This window comes from Oryzias latipes, chromosome 24, assembly GCF_002234675.1.
Source record: "Oryzias latipes chromosome 24, ASM223467v1".
NCBI lineage: Eukaryota > Metazoa > Chordata > Actinopteri > Beloniformes > Adrianichthyidae > Oryzias > Oryzias latipes.
The window spans coordinates 8,546,820-8,574,490 of record NC_019882.2 but is presented as its reverse complement, the minus strand read 5'-3'; the positions used below and the strand labels follow the sequence as shown (position 1 = coordinate 8,574,490).

General features: G+C 39.1%; 1 protein-coding gene across 5 annotated transcripts in view; it reads left to right on the top strand.

Moving 5' to 3' along the window:
• adgb (androglobin) overlaps positions 1-22,783 on the top strand; it is a 29,065-nt gene extending 6,282 nt beyond the window's left edge. Inside the window, exons 7-35 of one of the 5 annotated variants that reach the window (XM_020714579.2) lie at positions 1,502-1,588; positions 2,023-2,186; positions 3,319-3,395; positions 3,740-3,914; positions 4,090-4,183; positions 4,452-4,593; positions 6,057-6,102; positions 6,839-6,950; positions 7,044-7,107; positions 7,272-7,361; positions 7,669-7,777; positions 7,943-8,060; positions 9,099-9,213; positions 9,426-9,593; positions 10,261-10,384; positions 10,890-10,976; positions 12,713-12,806; positions 13,435-13,566; positions 13,704-13,803; positions 14,101-14,288; positions 14,413-14,579; positions 16,618-16,706; positions 17,959-18,070; positions 19,769-19,875; positions 20,147-20,302; positions 20,377-20,461; positions 20,548-20,629; positions 22,068-22,251; positions 22,364-22,783. In XM_020714579.2, coding sequence (XP_020570238.2) covers positions 1,502-1,588; positions 2,023-2,186; positions 3,319-3,395; positions 3,740-3,914; positions 4,090-4,183; positions 4,452-4,593; positions 6,057-6,102; positions 6,839-6,950; positions 7,044-7,107; positions 7,272-7,361; positions 7,669-7,777; positions 7,943-8,060; positions 9,099-9,213; positions 9,426-9,593; positions 10,261-10,384; positions 10,890-10,976; positions 12,713-12,806; positions 13,435-13,566; positions 13,704-13,803; positions 14,101-14,288; positions 14,413-14,579; positions 16,618-16,706; positions 17,959-18,070; positions 19,769-19,875; positions 20,147-20,302; positions 20,377-20,461; positions 20,548-20,629; positions 22,068-22,251; positions 22,364-22,468 — 3,373 coding nt within the window. In that variant the 3' untranslated portion in view covers positions 22,469-22,783. Of the gene's footprint in view, positions 1-1,501; positions 1,589-2,022; positions 2,187-3,318; positions 3,396-3,739; positions 3,915-4,089; positions 4,184-4,451; positions 4,594-6,056; positions 6,103-6,838; positions 6,951-7,043; positions 7,108-7,271; positions 7,362-7,668; positions 7,778-7,942; positions 8,061-9,098; positions 9,214-9,425; positions 9,594-10,260; positions 10,385-10,889; positions 10,977-12,712; positions 12,807-13,434; positions 13,567-13,703; positions 13,855-14,100; positions 14,289-14,412; positions 14,580-16,586; positions 16,707-17,958; positions 18,071-19,768; positions 19,876-20,146; positions 20,303-20,376; positions 20,462-20,547; positions 20,630-22,067; positions 22,252-22,363 lie in introns of those variants that run through there. The other 4 variants (XM_011491636.3, XM_020714580.2, XM_011491638.3 and 1 more) reach the window with 4 other exon arrangements.
• The last annotated feature ends 4,888 nt before the right edge of the window (positions 22,784-27,671 follow it).

The window sequence follows — 27,671 nt, the reverse complement described above, 5'->3', positions numbered from 1 at the left end:
ATGAAGAACCCACAATATGACATATTTTCAGTTATTTCTCACTTTTTTGTTACGGATATAATTCCACATGTGTTCATTCATATTTTTGATGCCTTCAGTGTGAATCTACAATTTTCATAGTCATGAAAATAAAGAAAACTCTTTCAATGAGAAGGTGTGTCCAAACTTTTGGTCTATACTGTATACATACATACATACATAGAGAGAGATGATTTTGATATTACACAGTCCTTTAATAAATCACATTCAAACAAGGACGCACTAAAAATAATAAATAAATAAATATTAAAATAAAAAACAAGGGGATACTTCCATTGCGGAGAAAGGAAAAACAACAACAAAAACTCCAAACAAAACAAAGCAAAAATATTCTGTATGCCAGTAATCAATCAAAATTGAAAAACAATTTTATTATCATCCCCAATACTACATAGAACTCCCTTCAGAGCCCACATGCTTGTAAACATTTGAAGGTTACTGTTCTACTTAAAATAAGAAAATTAGACATTCAGCAGGACTTTTCAGAAGAGAAAAAAAACCTGAAGGGAACATCCACACAAACAACAGAGAGCAAAAGATTCTTTCTCATTAACCAAATTGCAAGTTTAGTCATTACAAAAATAAAATTAAGAATGGTGTGCATGTGTTTCCTATGGACAGTATGCTTGGGAGCAAAAACAGACAATGGGGAGGAAAACCCCTCCCCTAGCCTGTGACACCATTTTTTCAAAACCGTAAACAAACCCTTGGCCTGTTACTGAATCACCAAATGTGCAAGAGATTCAGAGAGAGAGAAGTTAAATAGTCTTTTTTGGGCTAGCTTCCTGTAGAAAGACACTCACACAAAAGCAGACTCTGACAAACTTTTAGCTGCGCTTAGCTCTGTCCCCTTTCGCTGTGTCTATTTTAGTGCCAGACAGTTTTCATGTTTGTGGCGGAGCATCAGAGCATGTCTGAAGCTGCTTGTTCTAGAGAAATAAATCTTTCATTCCCAGCAGAAAAAAATGTCTCCTCACTTGTCATTTTCAAGGGATGTTTATTCAACTATATGTAAGTGTTAGATCACATCAAGTGGAAACTGTCAAAGAAGCCAAAGCACAGGGGATACGCCCCTTAGGTTTTTTTAAAGATCAATTTGTATCTTACCCATAGATGTGTTTCATAATTTAAACTTTATTCACAATAATTCTACTTATAGACACAAATTGCATTTATTCAAGATTGTTTAGAAACACCTCATCAAGTTGTCAGGATGTTGTAAGATAATAGTTTCCTTCTTAAAAGTTTTAGAATATATCTTTTATTTGCCAACTTAACTAGCCTTTGTCTTTTTTTACTGTCATTCTAAAGAATTTTGTACATAATTAAATAGTAAACAGCAGGATTTGCAAAACTAGTAAAAGTTTTTGAACATTTTTTAAAAACTAACATTAAGAAGGCTAACAATTTTGGTGATTTAAGACACATTTATGTCCTTAATTTTTATCTATATTTTTTTTAGTGCTGGGACAAAAACCACTGAGACCATAGATGACTTCACTTTCATTCAAGCTCTGACTGGCTGGGTCCAAGAAATCCATCCAATAGAGTTAGTAACGTAAATGTTGATTAACTCTTGTAGCTTATATCGGTTTTTCTCTGCTGGTTTTTTGTAGAAACTGTTCTGTTGATCCTATCTTCTTCCTATGTCACCTTGCTAAGAACTAAATGTTTTTTGCAATATATTTTGTTTAAATATTTCTGAAATTGGATCAACAAATCACAAAAACAGATTTTTTTTACAACTTTCTTTTGCGAATATCCGTACTTAAAAGAAAAACTGCTAAGTTGGTTTAGCTACAGAGTGTGTTCAAATAGGAGAAAATGATTTACTTCCTATAGAAAGCAGAGGCAAAATGTTTTAATCAAGAGAAACAGGAGAACTTTACAGAATACCAGATAATAAATGGGTTAGCCAAAATAATTGATAATTTTGAAATATACAATGACCAAAACCTGATTTGGATGTTTGTTCCCCAAAAGTTTTTTGTTTCCAGAGAAAACCTGGAACTTTCTACAGGACAGCATTCCCAAATTTATACTTCAGGATCAGAGTGGACCAGGGATGGAGCCCGCCCCCCCAGTTACAAGAACAGACTCCAATCTCCAAACAAGTCTGGTGCCGTTGGAGCAAAATGACACTAAAGGTTTTTGCAGGACAATATTTCACACATGCACTGTACAGTAGGCTTTGTTCGCACACGCACACACACACACACACACACACCAAATGTCTTCATACAAAAGCATGTTTAAAAAAACCAAAACTCTTTTAAATCAATTAAATCAATTTCTGTTTTTATGGAAAAACTGCAAAAGTGCAAATCTTTGTTCTGCTATGTGCGACAACTGAGACTCCGATGCTTTTTACCAGCCAGTCATCATGCTGCCACCCCTTTCCTGTGTCAAGTATCTCTTCTTGTTTTCCTGACTCTGTATTAGAGAGTTCATGCAGGGTTAATGCATATATGGTGGAGCATAAATAAACTAACAGAGGGAACAGTGGAAGGGTGAATTATTTGGTTCTCCCTCAGGGCAGAAGAGCCTCCCAAGCCAAGGAAGGTAAGATTGCAATGTGTACTAAGAAATGAGCGTGTGGTCACAGCAGGGCTGCAAATGCTTTTATGAAGACCTCCGATTCCAGTGTTCAACCAGCAAGTTATTTTAAAAACCAAAGCAAATGTAAAGCTATTGAAAACAAGCAAAGCTTATGTATAATATATCATTTCTGTACTATTCCACTATTATGCCACTTAGTCATTTCCAGTTGACTTCAGCTTTTCACTCTTGGTCTCATCACAGACCAGCTCAGTCTGATCATGGACCGGCTCTCACTAAAGGAAGAAGGGGATTAGCACAATGCAACTACAAACAAAAACAAACAACTGCTCTTTTTTCTTTTTTTGTCAAAGCTTTTAATATTCCTGAAGAAATCAGGACGAAAAAACATTTTTAGCTGTATGTTTAAGATTCAGCCATTGTATTTGCCTAAAAGTAATCCAATCTCTCTTCACCACAGCCTGTCAAATTGATTTTCCATGTTTCTTGGCCAACATGCTCTTTAGCAAAAATACTTAAAATAAACCCTGTGGGGGGTAATGGCCCCCTTTACACAGCTTAGACTTAAATAAATAAGCGCAAGCTAGCAGTGTTCTTCTTAAATGGGTTTCTTTTGACATGAAAGCAGTCATATTAGTTATCTTCCTCAGCAATATTAGCCTCAAATAGTATTTTTTAGTAGTGAAATGCATGCTTTAATCAGTCCTTTTTCTCTCTCAGATGCCTCAGAAGTGGTGGTGTGTGCGAGCTTCTACCCTTTTCAAACACACTGCGGTGCTTATGAGATGAGCCAAATGGTATGATGGTTCCATCTCTTCTATTCTGTCTTTTTCTTTAATTCGCTCATGGGCTTTCTAAAAAAGCTTTCTAGCTCAAAAATATAATGACCTTCTGGTCATCAACATTTAAAAAAAAATGTTTTCCTCAAATTTGATGTATTTTAGGAGTTAGTCACATCTTCCAAAAAAGCACAACAATTAACCACTGATCTGCGACCTGGTGAAATACTGACAGAGATCCATTTTTAAAATACGGTTTCATTTTTTTTTTTTAGATTTGACAAATTATTCATAAAGAACAGAAGTGGAAAACTTCAGTTTTTCAGTTTCCCCGCTAGATGTTGTACATTGTTTTCATGCAGGCGAAATCTGCAGAAACACTGCGTCGCCATGGCTTATCTTTGCTGCGCGGCCGTGCTGTCCTCGTAACAAGAACGCGAGCGGGCCCGCTGGAGCCCCCTCCCACATCTCCACCTGTGCCCCGGTGGAAACTCATTCGTCCACAGAAGAAGACAGTGATCACCTCTGAACCACAAAGTGAGTGAGAACGTGGAAAGAAAGTGGTTGAGGGGAAAAAACTGTGGGGAAGGAGGGCTTCACACTGCAGTGAGATAAAGATGCTGTTTTCTTTTTGGAAACACCTATATCTTTTTGGTAAACCTAACAAAGTAGTGTTGGTATGATGTCTAAAGGTTACTCTACCTTTTTACAGAAACTCCTTTGCCAAAACCAGAACAGTTCATTGAGGTTGCCAGTCTCTATTTCTTCAACCGTTTCAAGAACAAGAGTGGTTCCTTGTCCGGGTTGTAAGTATTCTGAAAACCTCTAAAACAGCTTTTTTCTGTCTTTCTGTTCCTTTTTTCTACTGTGTTTGTGTTTAAATTGGCTGCATCTTTTTATCTGGCAATAAAGCAGGATAACTATGCTTGCAGAGGAAACACAAGACATTAATGTAACCTAGAGAGCAGTACATCGACTTGAACAGTTTGAGTCCAAATGGGGATTGTAGGGTAAAAGCTAGTAACACAAATTAACTATGAGGTCTTTTGTGTTTTTGTTTTTTTAACCGAGCAGAGAAACTGAACTAAGCTCCACAGTGAAGGGTTCCTGCACATCCTTGATGCCCATTTCTGAGAAGGAAGATGCTGATTGTCAGGAATTCCAAGAGCCTGGTGCAGCTAAATGCAACTCACCAAACAACCTGCAAAAAACTACGGTACATGAAATGGTTTGCTTCTTAAGTATTTAAAATATATGTTCAGTGATCATTTAATTACATATAGCGGTCCCATAAAACCGTCTTGGAATAAACATTTGTTACAAAAAGATCAGGGCTAATCAGTGGAGCTCTTTGTCAGGGACACAGCCGGCCGCCCCCCCAAGTCCCCAAAGTCACTTGTGCCGTCTCCCTGCCAGGCCGCCACAAACCAAGGGTCACTGTAGAGAGAGAGCAACTCAGAAAGGGAAATAACAGGGGGGGGGTTGACGGACGTCCCAGCAGCAGAGAAGCAGACAGAGATGGAGTCAAAGGCAAAAAGACAGAACCACTGTGCTGTAGATGGAAAGCGGTGGGGAAGTTTAAAACAGGCAGAGCTTGCACACTGTGCTGAGAAAAAAACGCTGATTCCCACCTATCAGTTTGCCTGCAAAGATAACAAAGAGATCATAATAACCACTCTCGTGTTTAAGTACTGTGGTGGTTCCGTTTTTTCAATTCTTTGACTTTTGATGAATAGTTTGCATCATATTGTAGATATGCCGCAGTCTTACAGATGTCTTTAGAAATGTCATGGTTCAAATGCTGAATAAAGGGAGCAATTTTCAGCTGCTGAACCCCCTCACTGCCTCTGAATCAACTGTGGGGGGATGTCAAAGGGGTTGTCAAAGCGTTAGACTTAGAAAAAAATCACTAAAAAATAAACAGTGTGAAATAAAACGCCTTACCTAAAGGTTAAATGTTCCCCTCCTTATCCGCGTATTGATTTATGACTGGTCTGATCATAAAAAAAAAAGTCTTTTAAGTACTAAGGTATAAAATCCAAGTCCCTTGGTGCCTTGTGGCTGCACAAAGCTTCCCATTTGTGTCAGAAAGTTTCACACACCTTAATGAAAATGCACACAAACACATGTGGATGTGCAGCAGCAGTAGTTAGGAGGTCAAGTGTGCCTCCCTGTCACAAAGCCTGTTTCTGTCTGTCTGCATCTGTCTGCGTCTTACACTTGAAATAAGTTGTGACTCACATACAGTTGCACTCAAACGCACATTCTTCATCTCTGAGTCATTACAGCTTTTTTTCATATTGGATGATATGAAAACGTTGCCCCTGTTTAAGGCTGCGAAAACTTTTGTTTCATCAAAGAAACTTTGCTTGTTCCAGCATCCTCATGTTGAGACCTCTACTGGTTTATTTTGCAATTAATTGAGAAAACAATGTTCATCATTACAAACTAAACTAAAGAATTTCTCATCTGTGACATTCAGCGGGAGGAAATGCTGGTATTCCCTGGTGGTGTTTTAGCAGGGGGAGGAGTCTGCCCTGTCACATCCAACTGCGTGGTTGTGCTGAATGGCCCAACGTTACAGCTGGCTCAGAAGGACCAGAGGGTGGAGGCCCTGTGCCTTACTGTGGTGCTCCTGTCAGTTCATTTATTTATTTATTTATTTTTTAATCCCTGTAGGTCTCAGTGGAGGACATAAAGAAGGACAGCGATAACATCCCTAATGGTAAAAGCTGTTTCTGCGCCATGCTGATGGTAGAAAAGACGAGCATTAACTTAAAATGACATAAAAAGCTCCTTTATGCATTTGTTTCGTTTGTCATTGATGGGATTCTCATTTGCTTTTTGTCCTTCATCATTTAGCCAAATCTAAAAAAGAAGCTGAGCGATGCCCGCCATCTCCCTGCATCCGTTTAGTTGCTTAGTAACACCTACAGTTTAAGCTAAGGCCACCATTGCCCAGCAGCAGAGACACTGGCCATCACCGCCTCAGCTTACTGATCAGACTGTGCTTGAGGCCAGACTGTTTTATGTGTCTATGGGCTTTTTTTTTCTAAGGGGAGGGGGTGCTCTGCATGCACTTAGATAGTGGGAGTCTGTGAGTGGGAGTACGATGTGCGTGTGCACTTATACTCTGCCATTATGTAGGAGTCGGGCCAGTTCCACTTTCTGGATTGAAGATAATGATTTGAGTCTAGGATAACTTGCTATGAGTCACTGGCATTTTGTTACTTTCATGATTTTGAAATAACAATTTCTCTCTTTTCTGCCTATGTTTTACCAATAAAAAAAGCTACAGATGTACTGCAGCCGACAAGCGGATTATTTTAGTTATGAACGTTTAATAACTTGGATGTTTTAGACGGAATAAATAAGACTGTGATAGGTGACAATCTATTTCTTAGATAAATGACATTAAAACATGTGATGTGACTCATTGGATGATAAAACAATCATTTCAGATGATTCAGTCATGGCAGAGAAAGAGCCTGCAACCAAAGAAGCTTCTGCTGATGTTCAACCCCTTCTGAGCAGGACATGGCTGGACCTCGCTGACTTTGTTAAGTGTTTTAAGTGAGTTACACAAATTCATTTATATCTGAAAATTTCAGTAAATAAAGATAAATAATTATGGGGAAGAAAAGACGTTTCTTTCCTTTTCTTTAGGCATCTCTTGGTTTTCCATAAACCACATTTTTATCCTCATTCTTCCCAGCGCTCATGTTTTAAGGTAAATATCGGATCCCAGAATGAGGGTTGAGTTTCTAAGTTCGGCCTCCAGCTCTTGATTTCTTTTCTTTCCTTTGTGATTTTCTAGTTGTTTTTTTACATTAAATGTTCTTTTAATTGTGAGATTTCAACTGCAGTAACTTAGCTTTCATCTTTCACCTTTAGAGCACTGTGCTACCCGAGATAACGGGAGACATCTCTTCTGGATCACCGTCATGTTCCACTTCTGCATGCCTAACCATAGAAAGCCCTGAAGTAACATCGCACCCTCACCATTGATTCTGAAAGCGTTTTTCTTGCCCTCTTCTTCTTTTTGGTTTCGCTTGACTTATTTGTAGTTCTAGCTGCTTACCATACAACATGTATATTTCAGGTCTGTCCCCTTTAAAAGCCACCTGACATGCTTCTTTGGCTTATTTAAATCTTTAATTCCAGCTCTTAAGATACTCTCCAACCTCCCTTCTACATCAGTTCCCTCCTTCTTCTTTCTAATCTTTTTTTTCTTTTGCATTTACCCTTGAAGTGATATCTTTGAACTATGTAAATATGTTTCTTCACACAGTGTCCAATGATAAGAAGGGAGTACTACCTTTGCATCGATACCCCTCAACCATCGCAAACACTTATCAGCTTCTCTGCTCTTCTCTTCTGGGGAGAGGAATCCGAGAAAAGTAAGATTATCTTTTTTGTTTTTTTGTAAAAATGGACAAATGTTAGGATTGTGCAGCCTATCCAAATCCAATGCAAACATTCAATCCAAGTCTATTAGCATGTTGTGGCATGGCGTGTTTGTGACGTGTGCTCACTGTTTCTCTCCTCTTTGCATCACATCACAGAACAGGAAGCAGTGCTCACCATCCTTCCACATTTATGGACCAGCATGCAAGCTCAGATGCCAGTTTTCATCATCAAGACGACCTGCTGTAAGGCAGCTGTGCTGAACTTACCCAAGGGGTAGGACACCGGGAATACAAACTCACGACTTCTACTGTATTGATCAAAGTTAGAAGCTGTCTGCCTGCTCTCTGATAAAATTATTTACATTTAAGACAGGGCTGCTGATTGAAGGCTATGTCACTCTAAATCAGAAGATAGAACAATGAAAAAAATATGTAATATCTTATTTAACTATGACTTTTGCAGATGGGCAGATCCACTTAAGTCAGTCAGAGCATCAGAGGGAATATCTTCATGGCTTAGTGAAAGCAGTTTGTCCCAGTCTCTGTTCATGGGTGGGATTTGGCCTAGAAGCAGAGGGCCTAGTTTCTGGCGTCAGGTACAAGTGTGCAGTAGCGCAATTACCACTCGACCTGCAATGCTCCATGGGCACTTGCTTCCCACGTGTCGTTACCTAACGCTTTTTTCTTGAAAGTCGTTTATTTTCTTAACTGTTTACCCATTGTGTTCTTTAAATTTACTATGCTCTTCTCTTTCTTCTTATTTTTGGTTTGTTTTGATCATTTTCTATCCTGAATACTTTTCTTTCCTTTGTCTTGCCCCCATTTATCTCCTTGTTGCGTGCTCCTGCAGCCCCAGCAAGCGCTGCTTCTGCGCTCATCCATCTAGTGAGGCTCTTATGGCTGAATTATGTAAAGGTAATGGGGCTAAGGAAGCAGGACTCCACTAACTCATGCCTGAGCAGTCACCGTGAACTCTGCTTCACACTTGGTAGACAGACAGACAATAGGCATTTCTGACAGTTTAACTCTTTGTGACCCATAAGGGTCATACAAAAAAACTTAAACACAAAAATAAAACATATTGAGTTTATTCTGATTAATGTTTGGTTGGTTAAAATCTTTGGTTTTAATTATAGAACTATTTTCTTTTCTGTCCATAGTTTTTATTTTCTCCATTTATGGTTTTAATAATTTCCAAATCCTTAATTTTAACTATAAGTTTGGTCCTTTGAGATCTATGTGATCGTTTAAAATGGATCAAAAGTACGACTTTCCTACGTTTCGTTCCTTTGTTATTTGCTTATCCTTCAAGACGCCATTTGATGGTTGTCCACGTTCGCGCACCAGTGGGCTACCACGTCCTCCTGTGCAGTAAGACGCCACTCAGCTTCGAAGATGAAGAAACCGCCATGGCAGAATTTACAAAGGTCACGATTATCCAAAATTTTTTTATGTTTTCATTTTGTTTTAGATTTGCATGTCTCTATGAAGAACTTCCATAAACTTCCATAAACTATTATTTATTCTTTTTTCAGTAAAAAGAACCCTTTTTCGTTCCTTTTTTGAAAACACCTTTCCATTTCCTTTAGGATTCCGTGCTTTCTGTTGTGTAGCTTGACAGCGATTTCTCTCCTAACAGGAAAGTGCTTGTTTCACTGAGCAGGCCATTGCAATTTACGGAGCTTTGTCAAGAGTAGCAGCTTCGCTTGGTGACGAACAGAAACTGCCAGCCCTACGAGAAACCCTGAAAAAGGCTCACTGCCCCATTAACCACAGCACCACTTTGGAGGAACAACAACACCATAAGGTAGCACGCTCCTGAAAACCTGCCAGCTCCGGATGCCATTCATTAAAAGCAACTGTGAGGATTTGTTTTCTTTATCTACGGGTTGATAAATGCATGCTGAAGCTCCAGATGTGCTCTTTTTTTGCAGGATACATTGCTGCATTACTCAGAAAATGTTACCACCTCATCCTTTTTTTGCACCAACACAGCAGGTTCACATTTAAGAAACAAATGGAAATACAAAACTGTCCTTTAATTCAACTTAAAAGTATGTTTTTATATATGCTTTTCTAGGTTTTTGTAATATTAATGCAATTCAGTAACACCATTTTGTTTAATACAAATACTTTTGTTTTTGAAAACAAAAACATTTTTTGATTTAAATATGGATTATTGAAACAAGTTATATGATGCATTGTAGTTTTTATACGTTTAACCCTTTAAAGGCTGAAAAAAGATAACAATGAAAAGAAAAAAAATCGTTACCTGCAAGCAATGATGTAAGTGGTTGAAATAGAAATGATTTTGCAAAAAATGTATAAAATTGTAATGTGTCCTTCAGATCACTGAGTTTGTTATTCTTTTTAAAGCTGCTGATAGATTTATTTTGGACTAATGATGTGTTTTTATGTTTTAAACGCAGGCTTCTCATTTTACAATCAAATGAAGTGTGTGTGCTCTTGACCAGGTGTTTGGTTTGGCTGTTAACCACATGGTCCGTGAGGCTCTGCGTAGAGAGCTGACACCAGACGAGCGGTTTGCTGTTCAGGTTCTCACACAAAGCTCCGATGCAGAGACATTTTCCCAAACACGTACGTCCAACCTGTGTGCCTGTAAATATGATCCACTTTCAGTTTTTTTGTCAAATATATCTCCTAATGATACAATTTCTACTTACTTTGTCCTCTTCCTTGAATCTGAGACATGCTTTTATGCAATTTTAGAGTAAATCCAGCTTCCTTAACAAGAACCTATCAGTGTAACAGAAAAACATCAGTAATGGCTATGTGGGCCACATGGACTGTGGAATATCCCACATAATTCACATAACTTTCCCTAGGTCATGGTTCTTATGGTTTAAGGCAGAGTTCCCATGTACAGCTGTTAGGATTCTGATGAGGTGAATTGTGGATCTCTTGATTTGTGTTTCTGTAGTCACAGTTGAGTAGAGTTCCCTTTTCATGTTGGTTCCATGTCAAATCATGAACTTCCCCGTGAATCAAAGCTTAAAATGTGTGTAAAAGGGGAAATAATTGACAGAGTGATATTTTTAATACTGTATAAGGTTGTGCTGACAGTTTTTTCTTTTGTTATCAGTAAAAGATGAAAAGCAAACGAGCAGTGATGTCCAGGCCGCACTAGAAGAAAACCTGGAGCCAGCAGTCCTAAATGCTTCAGAACCTGGTACATTTTCATCAAAATCATGATGAAGATAATATTTCATGCAGGAGATAGTGACTTAATTTTAAAGCATTTCCATTGGTTTAAATAATCTGTATTTGCAAATATTTTGTAGGCTTTTTTTAAATAACAAATAATTCATTTTATTTTTTGTCCAAAAAACATCCCAAAATGCTTATGTCTTATTCCATCCTCTGTTTGATTTAGCCTGAAGGCATGTATTGACCCTTGGAACAGAGCACAGGTAGGTATTGATAAAGGTGTCACTCTGACTAATGCACGCTGACAGATGAAGAATGTTCATGGAGGGGACAGGAATCCCACACGACATTCCCGCTTCTGGGATCTGAACTTCACAAACGGGCAGAGCAGCTAAACGTACATTACATTGCATTGATGCTTCATTCTAATCGAATCAGGGGGATTGTTGGAGCCCTTGTCCTGCTCAAGGACACAATGGCAGTTTCAGACCTGGATTTGAACCCCTGAATGATTGATAGGTGGTCAGGCTGCTCAACCCAGTTTTAAAAGAACTCCTTAATTAGAACTTGTGGAATCAGACAGAAAAAAACAAATATTTCAATAGTCTTGCATTTCTGTTTTTTATTTAAAAATTAAAACATACATAACATCTCTTGGTTGTCTTTTTTATTTTTTTCTTATAACAAAAATGCTTTTCTTAATGTGTGAATTAATGAATGGATAAACTAAAATTAGAAAAAAAAAGAGATGGATTTAGTTGAGTCTCAAGTCATTCTACTAAAACAGAGTAAAAATAAGAGAAAATGTAAAAATTACACAAATAAAAAAAAAGATGTAAATGCATTTGATGCATGTCGTGACATTATCAATTTTTTCAATTTTTTCGTCAAGTTTTAGCCATTCAAAAGCTGAAAATTGCGCAACATTTTACACCAGCGGATTATTCGGGTGTTTTTCTGTTTACACCTATAGCCTAAGGCTCCTTCAGCCTCACATGTGACGCTGCTGTTCTCTGGAGTACAGAAATTGCATTAATGCCGATGTTTCGTGGAACAGCTGTGTGTTCCAGCATTTTTTTTTTAAAGGTTGAACATGTGGCTTGAGCGTTCTTAACACCCAAACGCTCTCATCATGTCACAACACATCTGCTGATGTGCTGCTGGTGGTTTTGTGTTGTCAGCGTGAACACACACAAACCAATCAAAGGAAATCAAACCTTGATTTTTAGCAATCGTACTTTGTCAGCCTAAAAGAAGCTCCTCTTTCCTCGCTTTTCTTCTTTTTATGTCCCTTCCTTCCTCAGTCTCCTTTCTCACGTGCTTGTCCAAATGATAGGAAGCCATTTCTCCCCGGCCCGCCTCGGCCTGATGATGTTAGACTCTAAACGACGACTATTTGCGCGAACACCAGCAGGAGGAACACAGGACCTCTTTGCCAGATGTGAAAAATAATAAACGATTTATCTGTCTCCTCAGAGCATTTCTCTCTAGAAAACACTCAGTGAGACACACTCATCAGTACAATGTGCATTATTATTAATCAGAGATCCTTCTCTGTCAGAGTGGTTCCCCTTTTGGTGAGATAAGCCTGAAGGGAAAAATCAAAGTGCTAGTAATTTCCTGTCACCTCTCACCGAACGAGGCAAAAAAGCAATTTGCTGTCTTTTTTGTTTAATATCAACCGTTTTCCATGTGTTTGACATTTTATCTTCAAAGGTGGCTTTTTTTCCTTTTCTTTCTTGCATTTCTATTCTTCAGGAACAAAGGAGAACTTGAACGCAGCTGAAATCCTCTCAGATATGTGGCCAAAGATTGAAGCTGACACGGAAAAACATGCAGCCATATTGTATAGGTAAAAAAAATCCAATAGTTTTGTTTCATTTAAAGGAAACCATTCCGTTTGGGATGCAGCAGTGGATGGACAAATAGGTTGGATATCTAGGAATGTCAGAGCGCTCCTACAGTTCTATGCCAAACACTGTGCGTAGCACGGCAAGCGTTTAGCCTCTTTGCTGCACTGCATGCTCAAAATCTGCTTCCTCTCCTGGTTGTGGGAGCCTGTGGGGTCCATGCAGCAAGTATGTTCCGCATTGTGTTCCATCTTTTCCCAGTGATACCATCTGCTGTTTATACTCTTCTCCTTCCAAAAGGCTAGCAGCGTCTGCCGAGTGACCTGCTGCCTGAGGAAGTATGTGTGCTGGAGCACTGTAGCCACACACCCACTGTGCGTGTGTGTGTATGATAGGAGGAAGTGTCGAGCCTCAAGAACCTTTGAATGTCTTCGCATTGAAAGGCAACTTCTGTCATCCGAAAATGTATTTGTTGAATGTTTTATTTTATTGATATTTAGGTCAATTAAAGAGGGGATTTAACATATTTGAAGGATCTATTTCAATGTTTGGTTTAGTCACTGTAATCATGATTTAGAAGACAGCAATGGTTATATTCATGCTCTGATATTCTGTGCTTTTGGAGAACAGATATATGTTTGACAACTCTGAAGAGAAAGCCCAGCTTTACCCTTCTCTTCACAAAGAACCGCCCAGAATCTTCTTTACGGATTTCTCTGTTCCTCTGCGAGAGACAGCTGACTTCTGGGAGATGGTCTTTAGGTCAGGATCCTCACTGAATTCTTATCATTCTTGTAAAAAAAAATGGAATCAAAAAAGAGAATTCTCCTTTAGAAGATTGTCTTCTCTGAGACTGAAAGTTTATGATATCCTTCTTGTTTTGTCCTTCCTTGTTAAAGAGAGGTCTTCCTGGTTCCACGGAAGATGCTGCTGGCAGTAAAGGTCTTTTCTCCAGTTAGAAATGTGCTGCATGTGATAAATAATGATACTGGGGAGGAGGTAAAATTGCTCTTCACGAAAGTCCCACCTCGTGTATTTGAGCCTAACAAGGTCTGTTGATTCAAAAAATGCTTTCAATAATAAATGTTGCTTTTTCAGCTGAGATACTTTTAGTAATATTTTTTTATTGCATTTGCTAGGGATCAGTTTCTTTATTAAACACTTTAGATCTACCATTTGATTTAAGAAAATCTGTAAATATGTAAAATAAATCAAATAAAATGGAAGTTATTTTTGTTTTATTTTGAAATGAGATTTTATGTGTTGGTCGTTACCTGTCTTTATCTTTTGTTTCAGAGTGGTTACACTTTTGTGGCAGAAGTTTGGAAACCCCAATCACTTCCTGCTGATGCCAAATGGAAGATGGTTTTGATTGGCACAGAGGAGCCACTTCCAAAAATGTCGCGGGAAACTCCACTCAATGCATTCTCAGTGAAGAAATTCCAGGAATATTACATTCCAAACAAAAAAAATCTTATTTGTCGGTGTGTATCAATAATCAACGTCAAAATACATAAAGTTACGCTTTTACTTTGAAATGTGTTAATTGCAATTTTCAAGATAATTGGATTTTACTTTGATACTAAGAGTACCTTTTCTTTTTTAAAGTTATCTTGTTCAAGTCAGAGCAGAAACCATGGCAACAGTTCAATTTCAGACATCCAAGTCAGATGTGGTGATACACCTGTCCATCCTGGACCAAGATAAGGAAGAGGTTGCCAACACTGGGAGGGGCCATGTGATGATCCCACTCTTCCACTTCCTTCTTCAAAGAGGTTAGCTGTAAACATTTGCAGTAAGTAGTAACACAATCGTACGGTGGCCGAGAACCGCCATTGCAGCAACAACAAAAAAGGAGCAAAAATAAAAAACTACTGGCAAAAAAGAAAAATGAAATGCAAACGGCCACCGTACAATCGCTTTTACGTTGATGTGCTTTTGATTCATTTGATAGGAAAATGTATGTTTCACTTGAGGTTTTTAGTTTTATAAAAGCGTATTCCCTAAAACAAACCAACTTGTCCTTAAAGAAAATGAGCATTTCTATAGTTTGTGATGCATCAATGGTTTTTTTTACAGCTCGGGTACAATAAAGCTGTTAAGAGGTTTTCTTTTGTACTAGCGTTTGGATTTTGGAAGCCAAAATGTATTTTTCATGTTATAAAAACAGCACACAGTTTTTTATTCCGACCTTTGACCATATTGGCTTTTTGTTATTTTCAAAATTATCAAAAAGACATTTGATTGGCCCTTGTAGTCTATTCTCTTTATTCCCTTTGACACTTAAATTGATCTGACAAGAACAAGGAAATGGCAATAATGTAAGAAAAAGAACAATAAGGGTGGAATTATATAAACTCACTTCTTCCGGCTCCCTTTCAAGAAAAAAATAAAAATGTTTTTTACTCTATTTGAATATTATTTCTACTTAATGAATCCAGTGTGACTTGTGTGTGTATTGTTTGTATAACTGCAAATACATTCTATTTATGATAGTGAGTAATTATACTGTAAGGAATGTCACACCCCGTCTAGAGGCTTAAAAGGATGTAACAGATTAAACACCCCAATGACCCAAAACCCTCACAGGCAAACCCAGGCGACAATAAGCTGGGATTTATTACAGAAAAATGAAGCATTTGTGCAAAAACACACAAAATACAACAACCAAAGCCTTTAACTATCAGGGGTGGGGGTAGGGGGGTGCAGGACATAGCCAACAGATGATGAGGCAATCTTTTAATGCCTAGCTGGACAAAAGAAAACAAAGACAGAAAAACATGGTAAAAGTACAAATAAAACAAAAATGACCCCCTCAGCCGTAACAAGAACATGGCATCACCTTTGTTTATTTTCTGATCAATTTATGATTTTATTATAATGTATAAACCAATAAATCTGATCAAATCAATACATTATTTTTTTCTAAGCCTTACTTCAAATGTCCAGTCAACCTTTGAAGCACGAAGACCGTGTCACTCAGCCACTTTTTACATTTTGGGAATTTTCCAGAAATTAAAGTTCAGTCTTTTGCGACACATGCGTGATGTGCGTAATTCAGAAGTGTTGCTTGCGTTCATCGTTCATGGATGTGCGCTGATGTTCGTGGAGGGTTTTGTGAATTTGATTTTGAGCTGTTCCAAATTTTGGGTTGATTGAGAATTAGCCGGTTTATTCCTATTGTACATAGTTTATACATTTATTACATAAAATTGTGTGTGATTTTTCCGAGATGCATGCGCAATATTTGTGGCTTTCCACGACTAACTGACTTTTCACGCATGTACCATGGATGTATAACTTTTTAAATCGCGTATACGGCGCACATGACATGTTCAAATGATGTATTTGACGCACATATTACCAATGAATTGCATATAATTCACGGTTCATGTTCTACGTTGATTTATGTTTTCTTTGCATGGTTTATTTGGGATACTTTTCACGTAAAGACAACAACTTTTCTCACTTTTTCCACGTATATTCACTTATGACTAGTTTTTATCTGTGCAATATGCGCAAAATACACGTAGTGGCCGTGTGAAACGGCTTTTAGAGACTGTTGAAAGAAGACAGGCTCAGACACCTCCTCATCATGACAGGTCCTCATGTTGGATATATTTTAAAGAATTCCATTGCAGATCATAACATCAAAATGTTTCTTTGCAAGAACTTATTTAGCATATTTTTGTTTTTTTTTGTTTTGTTTTTTTATGCTACCAAAAGACATGTTTTTAAGTAACAATTTGGAATCCAAATTGGACACTAAAATCCACGTCCAGGTGGATTCCAAAGAGCTGTTGTCTGTTTCAGACTCCACCCAGGAAACATCTCAGCAAAGACTGAGGACAGACGACGCAGCTGGAGAAGCCGACTCTGACCAGCCTCCCCTACACACTCTGGTATCACTGACAACTGTCTGCGTTGCCGAAACACTTGACTCATCTCACTTGCCTTCTCTGTCTTTTTCACCCACTTGTTTTCTTCCTACCCTTTCACACACATGGATACACACATTTACAATCACCCACACACATTCAAGCTGGTAGCATGTGACAAAAGAAAGAGATCTGGAGAGGAGGTTTTGTTGTTAAGATCAGAGCAGTTGTTTTTAGTGTCTGCAGACTCACCCGTGTATCAAAAATCATGTTGTAAATGATAACAGAAAGGGTCTGTAAGTGTAAAACGGGATTCTGGACCAGTTAAGTATCTTAAAGTCCCACTGATGAAAATTGCGTTTTTGGTGTTTTTAACATGATCTTGTGGCATTTTTTGATCATTTAGGAAATGTATTGAGAAAATTAAGCTCTAAATTACATTTTAGAGTATTTTTTCATTCAAATTGTTGTGAATCAGGAGCAGATGAAAAAAAAAACAGTTTAAAAAAGACACACAAGCACCCTGCTCCAGTATTGCTTTCAACTGCTCTGCAAAAACTTTGTTGTAGAAAACAACGCAGGTTTTTTGATTTTGTCCGAAAACACCATAAAACAATAAAAAAAAAAGAGAAAACACTGGGAACACTTAAATGGGCTCTAAAGGTGATCGGAGGGGATCTTTAACAATTCTTTTAAAAGAAAAATGGTTTCTTTTGGTTAAACTTGTAACAAATTGTTTTTAACTTGAAAAGAAATAAAAAAGAAAACAAAAAAAACTGTCTTCAAAGGGATTGAGACATATTCACACAAACTATGTGAGCAGATATTAATGCTTATCATAGAATTTTAGACCAATTTATTCAAACAAATATCAATTTAATATTCTTAGCACAATTCTGGAATATGAATCTTTTATACTAAGCTGGGAGCAAAAAACAATGAACAGGATGAAAAAAAAGGAGCTTCACATGACTAACACTCTATTTTTTCTTTTTGTGTGTCTTTCTGCCAGCTGGGGTCTTACCTTGACTTTGTTTCAGAATTGTGTCTTTTCTGTTGTGTGTCACACGTGTGGGAGTTATCACCCGTGATATCATCTTGGCTGAACAGGCCCTCTGCCTCCTCTCTGCCTTTGTGCTTCAGTCAAGGAGGCCACAGAGCTGCAGAAACAAAATGGGATGTTCTTTCCGGCCGCGATAGCGCTCTGAAACGGCTGAAAAATAAAAACATTTGGGTTTGATGATAACTGCTTTTTGCATGTATCTGTGCTCGACAGGAACACAAGTACGTTGTGCAGGCTCAAGTGCTCTATGGGAGCTGGCCTTTGGATAAATCGGAGTTGACTTTTGCCAATATGCTTAAAGACAAGGAGAAGAAGGAGATGAGAGGTCAGTTTCCCGTTTTTAGTAGCCCACAGGACAGCCATGAAAGTAAATCACAGTGACATAAATCTTTATTTGAATGTCTCACCCTCAATATGGACATTACATGACTCAGATATCCCTAAATACATGTATTCCCCTAATGCCCATGAATCATTTTCACTATTCAGAAGCACTCAGCACTTAATCCCTGGGTTCTAAAAAAGGTTTTGTAATGTCATGTTTTCTTTTGCATGATTTATGTTTTGTGGCAACTTTGAAATTGGCTGATACTCAGTCCCCAGAAGAAGAAGTCCGGGGCAGATGCCGCTTTATTTTCGCTGCTTGCAGATAGCCAGAGGCCTATAATCACCAGCCTAATGAAAGCCAAACGAGTACAGCTGCTTTCACAGATCAGGCCTTGCTTTCTTCTGCCCACTGGTCATTGGCTGGGGCTCTAATCCTGTCCCCTGCCACCAGCTCGGCATCTATGCCTTAAACACCCCACACTAATTGGATCAATTGAAAGATCGGGGATGAAGTGTTGCAAAGAGACAGCTTCTATGGCTGAATGGGAAGTAAATCCAGTCAGATTTCACTGAATTCTTGTTCTGTTATTCATCATGCAGTGTTTGCTGTTTAAATATATAGATGGTTAAATATATGTTCAGAATGAGGGTGAGGACTTTGTTGGCACCTGCTTGTGTTGGGCCAACCTCCACACAAACCTCCTGTGTTTTCCCAATAATCTTGTAGAAATGGGTCAATGAGATGTCAGATGAAGTTGGCTTTTGCCCCATGGTGCTCTGGGAAGCATCCCAGAAGGAGAGTGAATTAATTTCACCCAGTTTTAAATCGGTCTCCGTGGTAAGACTGTCCTTGATCATGTTCCTTACTTGCCGCAAAGATGCGCTCGTATTGCAAGCCGCTCCAGGCTTTGAAAACTGTTCAACAAGCAGTTTAACTGCAAGAAAAAAAACCCTCATCCCTGTCCACCAAAGGAATAAACTGTTTGTGTGTTCTTGTCATGAATTCCAGGTCGAGTGTTGAAAGCAGTCGGATCCCAGTGGCTCTCATGCCAGCTTTTCCTTTACAACCAATACAATTATGATTATATAGATATATTTTTGGCATGAAAGCACAATTCCCTGATTGTGTTTTTGACCAAAGTCTATGCAAAAAACTGTCCTTCCTGCTGTTTTTTTACTTCACAAACGAAGGTGACACTCAAGTCAAGGAAGATCAACAGATGAATTTATCAGAATAACTCATAAACATGTTGTCAAGTCATAAAATGGACTGAGAGAGTTGGCCAGAAGACCAACTGTTCAATTTTAAAGACGTGAGATTTGCTTGATTTTTAAGCATGGTAATGGCTGCAGCTCTGAAGTACAACAGTGCCATCTAGCACACAAATACGTGTATGACACTTACAGCTTCACATGCTCTCAACTTGGAGGGGACTTTGAGGAAAAAATGTTCTTATCAGCAACTTTGGTTTTTGTCGCAAATACGTTTTTTCTTCAAAGATAAAACATTTAAAACAAAATGATCAAAGACTTAGTGGAGAGAAAACATGGAATTTTGTGCATCCAGAAAGCTTTCAGCACAGCTAGTAGCATCTTTTTTTTTTACATCAAATTAGTACTGAGTACTCCAGGAATGTTTGCAAACTTCAAATATTGTCTTAATAAGATGTGAATTTGTCCACAACCGACCCAAAAGCCCCTGATAGGCCCCCTGACGAGCTCCAGAGCAGCCGCAAAGCCGAAAGGGATGGAAAGAAGGGAAAATCTGCTGCAGCTTCTACATCTGGATCCAAGCAGGACATGGTAAAATTGTGTGACAAAATCAACCAGAGGGATTAGTAAATAGTCAGTGATGAACTGTTACCCATTAAAATGTTAACAATAACAGGGAGGTTTTTACCAGGAGTCACTTTTCTTATCAACTTTTCTAACACATTGTTTGCGTTCAGCTTCTATTTTGATTCGTTCTCTTGATGTAAAGACCATTTTGACCGTGAAAAAGGTAATAATTTCTATTTAATTTAGTTTGTACGTAACCTAAACAAACGCTTTGGTGTTCTTTGGCTTTGTGCAGAGCTTTGACCTGACCAAGCCTCACTGGATCCTGCGTGTTGTCACTGAAAAAACCAAAACGGAAAGCATTGAGGTGAAGAAGGACACAGAGAGGAGTGATGAGATCAGAGCCATAAAAAACAGCTGGGAAAAGCTCGAACCAGGACGCCACGCCAAGGTGACGCCGACATCGCCGAGACACCTTACAAATGGTTGATGCATTCGTTTTGACTCTATTTGTCACATCTGAAGTCCCTAGAGACCCGTCCAAGGTTTCTAAACCGACCTCTGAATGAAGCTGATGATGAAACCACCTCGGATAAAAACAAAGATCCTGGTAATGCGTCACAAATGCACACACACAGACGTTTTCTGGCTCTTTCCGTGTTCACTCATCACTTGTAGTTCTATTTTCCTTCACAGCTGCTCCCACGTGTGACCCGGATCCCTGTTCACCCAGCGAAGATTTTAGTGACACCCTCCCTGACTTCAGTCACCTGCTCAGGTGTGATTCTGCCCCCAGAGTGCATTTTGCTGCTCATGCTGGTGCAGAAAATATGCATTTTAAATTTGAACTAAGATGAGACCGCAGTCATCTCTCTGTTTCTCTGGAAACTGCCTTAGTTCCAGCTGTGGCAGCAATCAAATGATCATTATTTGTCTCTAAAAAGAAAATTTAGGCTTGAATAGGGCTCCAGAAATAAGACCCGATAGCACCAGAGGATCATTTGTGTTCATGTGTGTGCTTGTTTACTTGTACGATGTTGTGTTGATCCGATAGGGTTTGTGTCCTCAAGGGAAGCCTGGATTATCCAGTATCTGCCAGACTTCACTAGTAATTTCCAGTCGCTGACCTTTGCTCTTGTTAACTGAACAAGTTGCCCTTCGTACTTTCCCTGCACCGAATGAAGAATCTGTTGGCTCTAGAGGGCAGTAAAAGCTCTTTTAGTGCTGCTTTTCTGAAACACAACATCAGACTTTATGCTTTCTTTTTTTTTCAGAGCGCAGTCACTCGTTACAGTTCCACCTGAGTCTCTCATCCATCCCCCTAACACCATCACTCCGTCCTTTCCCTCCGTCTCTGCCTCTGTCCAAGACAAACGAGCTCATATTTGGGTCTGTTAATTAGAGAGCTATTTCAAGGCCTGGTTGTTGCTCCGATGAGATGTACCCTTCTCCTTTCACCTCGTCATCCTCTCCTGATTTCTCTAACCCTGGTGTGTGTGTTTGTGTGTGTGCGTACGTGTGGATGTAAAGATCTAGAAAAATGCATTTTCTTCTTTCATTCAGTTATTTTGTCGTCAGTCCTAAAAAAAAAAATAATCGTTTACAGGGAGTCGGACAAAGACCCACTCCGATTATCTTTTGATCTTTTTGAAAAGCTTTCCCAGTGGTCCCTTCATTATTATTATACTGTCTTTAGCCTGCACGGAGTAACCCTGCCCCCTTCCCATCATCCATCTATTTCTGTGCTCTCCCGCTAGCTTGCAGCCCCTCGCACCCCCAACCTAACATTAGCGGTGCAACAGAAATGCTGAGCGATATTAGAGCTTTCCAGCCTTACAGTTTAGAGCCAGATGGCAACTCAAAGAAAGAAAACAAAGATCATCAGAGTAAAGCGGAGCAGGAAGTTTGTGGCTTGCCGTAGTAACTCATACGTCACACCTACAAGCTTTTTCAAACTGCATTTTTTTCATTTGCTCCTGATTTACAACGATTTAAATAAAGAAAAACTCTTAATTTTCTTTATATATGTGCTCCATCATGAGAAAAACAGCACAAGAACATGCTAAAAACACCAAAAACACATTTCTTAAAAGTGGGTCTTAACATCTCTTCATCAGAAATCTCCCTCAGTCGTGTCAAAATCTTTCTTAAGCTCCCCCTTTTTTATTTATTTTTTTGACTTGGTTGTATTTTAAACCATCTTTGTGCGTTCACAGAGGCCAAACAGGATCTTCTAAGCTGACGGACTCCCAGAAAGAGGAGGAACGTGACAAAGAGCTTATAGAGAAGATCCAGACCTATCAGTGTGTCCGTGAAAGCTTTCTGGAAAAGCACAAACAATACGCGTCTGACCGAAGGGAGCTCGTGAAGCAGCAACTGGAGATGTACCAGAACATGCAGGTGAATCTGCAAGACGGCTGACACTGAAGGATATAGAAACCCACAAGAAGCATTTTGGTTGAAGTGTGTCTCTCAGAACATCACGTTCTAACCTTTCTTTCTTTGTCTGCAGGAGGAACGGCAGAAATCTCTCAACGCTTTTAAAGAGGGTTATGAAATAACAGTTCTGAAGAAAGTGAAGCAGCCAAGTAAGGATGCCAAGAAGTTAGAAAAATAAAAAGTCAGGACATTCAATTTTGGTTGTCAGATTACTGTTCTCTTTGTTCTTCTACTGTACTAGTAAAAATTCATTCTGACATGTTAGTTTTCCTAATGTTCATCTATTAAATATAAGTTCATGTTCATTTTTGATACAAAGTTTTTTTATTCCAAAATGAAAAAGATGATTGTTTCGTAATGTTTTTGAGTCTGAAACACTGAAGCTAGTTTCCAGGTAATATGGTAAAACATGTGGCTTTTTAAAAGGAATGTATTCCCAAATCCTTGAAAAATAAACATTTTCTTACGGACACTGATCACCTAAAAGATCAAACTCAGAAGTCCTTGTTCTCAGATTTCCAAGCAAAAGAGAAACTTGATGGTGATTTTAAAATGAGCATGTATCTACTTACACTGTTTGGGGTTTCAGTGTGTAAAGGGCAAAAATTGTTTTTTTGTTCTGTAATTGTGCTAAAAAAAAACCTGCTTAGATTCTGCAAATCTTTTGTTTTCTTTAACTTGATGGTGCAGGCCGGAGGGGAATCGGCCCCACTCGCTGAGAACTATTGATCGATCGGTCGATTAGGACACTTAAGCCTTCCTGATAGAGGTCCTTTGAAAAACTTCGATAGGCTGTGGCAAAAATGCGTCAGAACTGGAATCTATTTTTTACTTTTCAGTAAGCAAAAACATTTCATCACGACTCCTGAAGTCGAGGTGGAACTCAAAAACTGAGTCTAAGTTAGATTTATTTTCTTTGAGTTAATATAACACAAAAAATACCATTACTTGTCACTAATAATTCCTACTGCTGTGCTTTCCTTCACCAGTCCACACCCACTCAGCTAAAAAATTGGAAATGAAATGACAGAGCCATCTAGTGGCCAAACATATTAGTGCACTACTATCTGCAGTGTTCTATTAGACACCAATGATTCTTATGCTGCTGCATGAGGAACGTTTGTATTTAGCAGATTTTTAGTCTTTCTTTAAAACTACTAACACAGTTTAAAAGAATATGTGTTTTGCAAATTAAATTATGTATGAAATGATGCAAAAATGCAGCTGAATGTGTGAGCTGCTTGGTTTACATGTCAGGTTAAGCTCTGCTTCTACCTTGTAAGGATGACAGAACAAACCCTGAAAGGATTGCTGCCGGCACAGGATATTCTGTCTTGTCTTTGCACTTACCTCTCTCCTCCTCCTCCTCCTCCTCCTCCACTGTGCGTGCAGAATAATGGCTGGATCTCAGTCTGCGCTCCACTATTTTTGCTCTTAGACGGTAGAGAGGGACCTTGAAAACAAAAGCTCAGTCCACTGCAGGAGAGAGGCTTCCCAGATGGAAAATATTTTTATTCCTAAATGACTTGGGGATGATTTGATTAGCTGAAACTCGATGCACTTGCCTGCAGCAGTGAGTCATGGATTCACTGTCAAACTTAGAGGTAATAAATTCAAGAATGGATTGAAAATGGATTGAAAAAAGAAATCCTGTCATGACTCAGGTGTAGTGACAAAACTGGATAAGCAGACAAATGGAAACAACGTAAAAAAGGATCAAAGGTAAACAAAGGTGGCTGACAAATCCAGAATGTGACCCAAAGGATACAAAAATGCCATGTGAAACACAGTAGAGCAGTTGACCTTGTGTCTCAGAAGAGCTCGGGTCACCAAAAAGAGAGAGAATCAGCACTCCTCCAACTTTATTTGTTTATAAGTAACCCAGTAAACCTAAGCCCTGCTGACATGAGCTTTGTAGCAAGCCTTCACAGGAACCCACACTTCTGTAATTGTACTGTCATGCACTTTAAGATTTAATGTGCTTCTGATGGTGCAGCTTCTCTGAGCATCACTAAGCCTCACTCGGGGGTTTATCTTCCTGAGACGTTTAGTTACTGTCCAGACAATTTTTGTTCATGTTTAGATTGATTATTATTAATGCATAATATCCATTTGTCAACGCTTTTGTTGTCCGGCAGCTGTCACAGTCTGATAGTTTGGCAGTTTTAATGTCTGTGTGTACTGGCTAAAATTGACGGCTGAGGGCCGCCGCAGCACTACTCTGAGCCCACAGGCGGGGCTTGCTGGAGGGCAACCACACCCCCAGGAGCCGTGGGTCCATGGTTCCGAATCGCTCTGTAACCTGATGTCCTGATAAAGGAGGAAACCGTCAACAAAAAAGCCCCCATAGCCAAAGTGAGTGAGTATGCCAGTGTGCAGTAACAGCGATGGGATGTACTTGGTGTACTACAGTTAAAGTTTTGGGGTTCTGGTACACCCGTTGACTGTAAATGAGAACTGGACTGAGTGATGCCACCCACAGGAAATGGCTCCAACCAAATGAAGTCAATTCAGTAACTATTTTTTTCCCCAATACAGACGCTGCCAAGTTGGAATCAGACTATTTTCAGTGAGCAATGATTGGTCGGAGTCGGTCTGTGTCAACATTTCTATGGCAACCACTCTCACCAATCAGGAGTGAGCTTGTTGGAAGGCCACATTCCTACCACTTGAAAGCAGACTCGGGTGAATCTGTCAATCAGATGTTTTAAATCAGATGCTTTTATTGAAACATCTGATTGGCCAGTTGATAACTTGAATAACGTACACTACAGAAAAAATATCAGAACGCTAACATTCAAAGGAACACTCTTTTTACATTTAACAAATCAGTCCAAGTGGCACCACTGAATCGACATTTCACATCTCCCTCATACTGCCTTGTTTGTTGATAAATCAAATCAAATCAAAAGTAGTAAAGTAAGTTCTGAGAAATCTAGAGACTAGGTAATGGCTGTTTTTTTCTCGATAAAAGTCAATGGGATTTTGGTTCCTTGGAGCCAGCGGGTACTTCCTGTTTGGAACACCGGGGGGGTCACTCAGTCCAGTTCTCATATACCGTCAATGGTTACTCCTCATACTTGTAAGCAGTTATATTTGAAACAGCTGGTGGGCTAAAAGTGTGTAGAGATATAGAGATTTCAGAAATGAGGATGCATTCAACTTATAAAGTTTTAAACTTACTTTGGATTATTTGTTGTTAAATTGATTGGTGTTTTTTACAGTCAAAATCTGGATCTTTATTGATCTTTCACCTCCTTCCAGTGGGATTATTTATATCATTTTCCATTCTGTTGTCTTTCATTCCTACAAAGGGGAACAGTTGAGGTCAAATCCACTGCATTGTACCAGACACAAGGACACGAAGGAAAACTCCCTTTTGTTTTCCATCCCTTTAATCTGATTCTACAGGTGTAAACACACAGAAAGCACATAGAGACGTTTGTATAGCAGGAACATTCCTACCTAATGTGTCTTCTGCATTCATCTCAGGGCCACCTCACTGAGGCAGAGGAGCACCAAACCTCTTCATCAGTGTCAAACGTGTTGCGACCCTGATGAGTCACTGTATGCATTAAACATTGTTTGCTTAATTTTGTTGAAAGTAATGAAGCGGCATGGAGGGGTTGCAGCTGCTCCGGTGGCTCTGCGAGGGTGTTTGCAGCTGAATATTCCTGTCAGGATCTCATTTGGAATGGTAATATGCTTACCACATGTGGGGAGGTTTTATTTCAAAGGCAGGGGGAGAGCCACAGGAGCACAAATCCTCCGGAGGATTTAAGTTTTTCAGATTACTCTAGCTGACGTAGAGCGCGGACCAACTCTTTTTTTTTTTCTAGTTGTAAAGCATCAAAATGAATAAATGCGATGTCACATCCAAACTATTGTTGCAGAAACATTTATTAATGCAGATTCAATTAAATTGTACTGGTGATCCAGATGTTTTTTAACTACAAATGCATGTTATTACAGTTTCATGTTTTTGTGAATGTTTCTTTATCATTCATAAGAAAATAATCCCATATTTTTTGACCTCCCTTAAGCCTTGTAGTGTTTTCCACCCTTCTGGCTGTACTTTTACATGCAGATATAAGCAGCATTCCTCCTCGTATCACCCCAACAGTCTGGTTATTGTCTCCGCTTTGCAGTTCTCTCCTTCTGGGAATGAACCTTCAGAGGTCCAATCATCAGAGCTCCACATGCTGATAAAAGAACCATATGAGCGCGGCTTAAAAATTGGTCGTGACTCGGCTCAGAGCAAAAGGCCAAGCCTTTACCTCATGTTGACAATGATAACACTGAGGGGTAAAAAAAGGGACGGGCTCAGAGATGAATGGCCCAGCTTTGCTGCAGTAATCGAAGCCCCCTTTTAGCCCTCCCTCTTTCTCTCACGCGAAGCCTTGGTGCTTTCAGAGGACACTCTTTTCTTACAGCCCTTTTTAACCTCAACCACAACTGCTGGGTTTTCCTAACCCTGAACATTGACTTGCCTCCAAAGCAGGGGTTGACCTTAAACATGGCAAAGGAAGTTTATGTTTCTGCATCAATTTGAGGAGGGAAGTTTGACATCTATATACGGCAGACCACAAGTTTCAAAATATTCACTTGTTTTATTTAAATGTTTGCCTGGTTTCTCGTGGTCACAAATGCTCTAACAGGTGGATAAGGGCAAACTGGTACAGTACAGCACTTTAAGTTTGTAGACCACTTAGTGAACCCATACAGAGAAAATGTTCATGCACATTTTTCTAGCGGCATACTGCAGACAACAGGTCATAGCAAACGCTTAACACGTTAAGGTAAATAAGGTTGAGGTAGGTTTAACGCAGGCACGTCGTACAGTTTGTCATTTTTTCAACCTCCCCGAAACCTGCAGACTGTGCAAAGAGCCTTTTAGTGCTGTTCAAATAAAAAATAAACGCTGCTTGCATGCCCATTTTGGCTTCATGATTCCAACCTAACTGTTACTAACGTTCACACCGCCCTCACCAAAGCACGATGACATGACTGCTTCCAGTGAAAAGTCTATGTGGACACGTGTATATGTGCGTTTCAGGCTTCCGCACTCTAAACTCTCATGCACACTAATCGCATTTTAAGTCGATTTTGGGCTTTATGCACAGAAGATGCAACCATTGAACGCACGTTGCAAGTTAAACCAGGACAAACACTGAAGAATCCGGGACTCTGGATTGGTAACAAACTATGGATTTCATCTCTTTTAATTCACGAAGGTGCCAAACATTTGAAAATGAATCATAAAGGAGAGATTAATAATTGCGGTTTGTGCTTGGCAGGACTTATATAACACAAAGGCTTTCATGTTTTGAAATAGAGCTGTTAAAGAAAAAGCCAGGAGCTTGCAACATTTTGCTACTAAC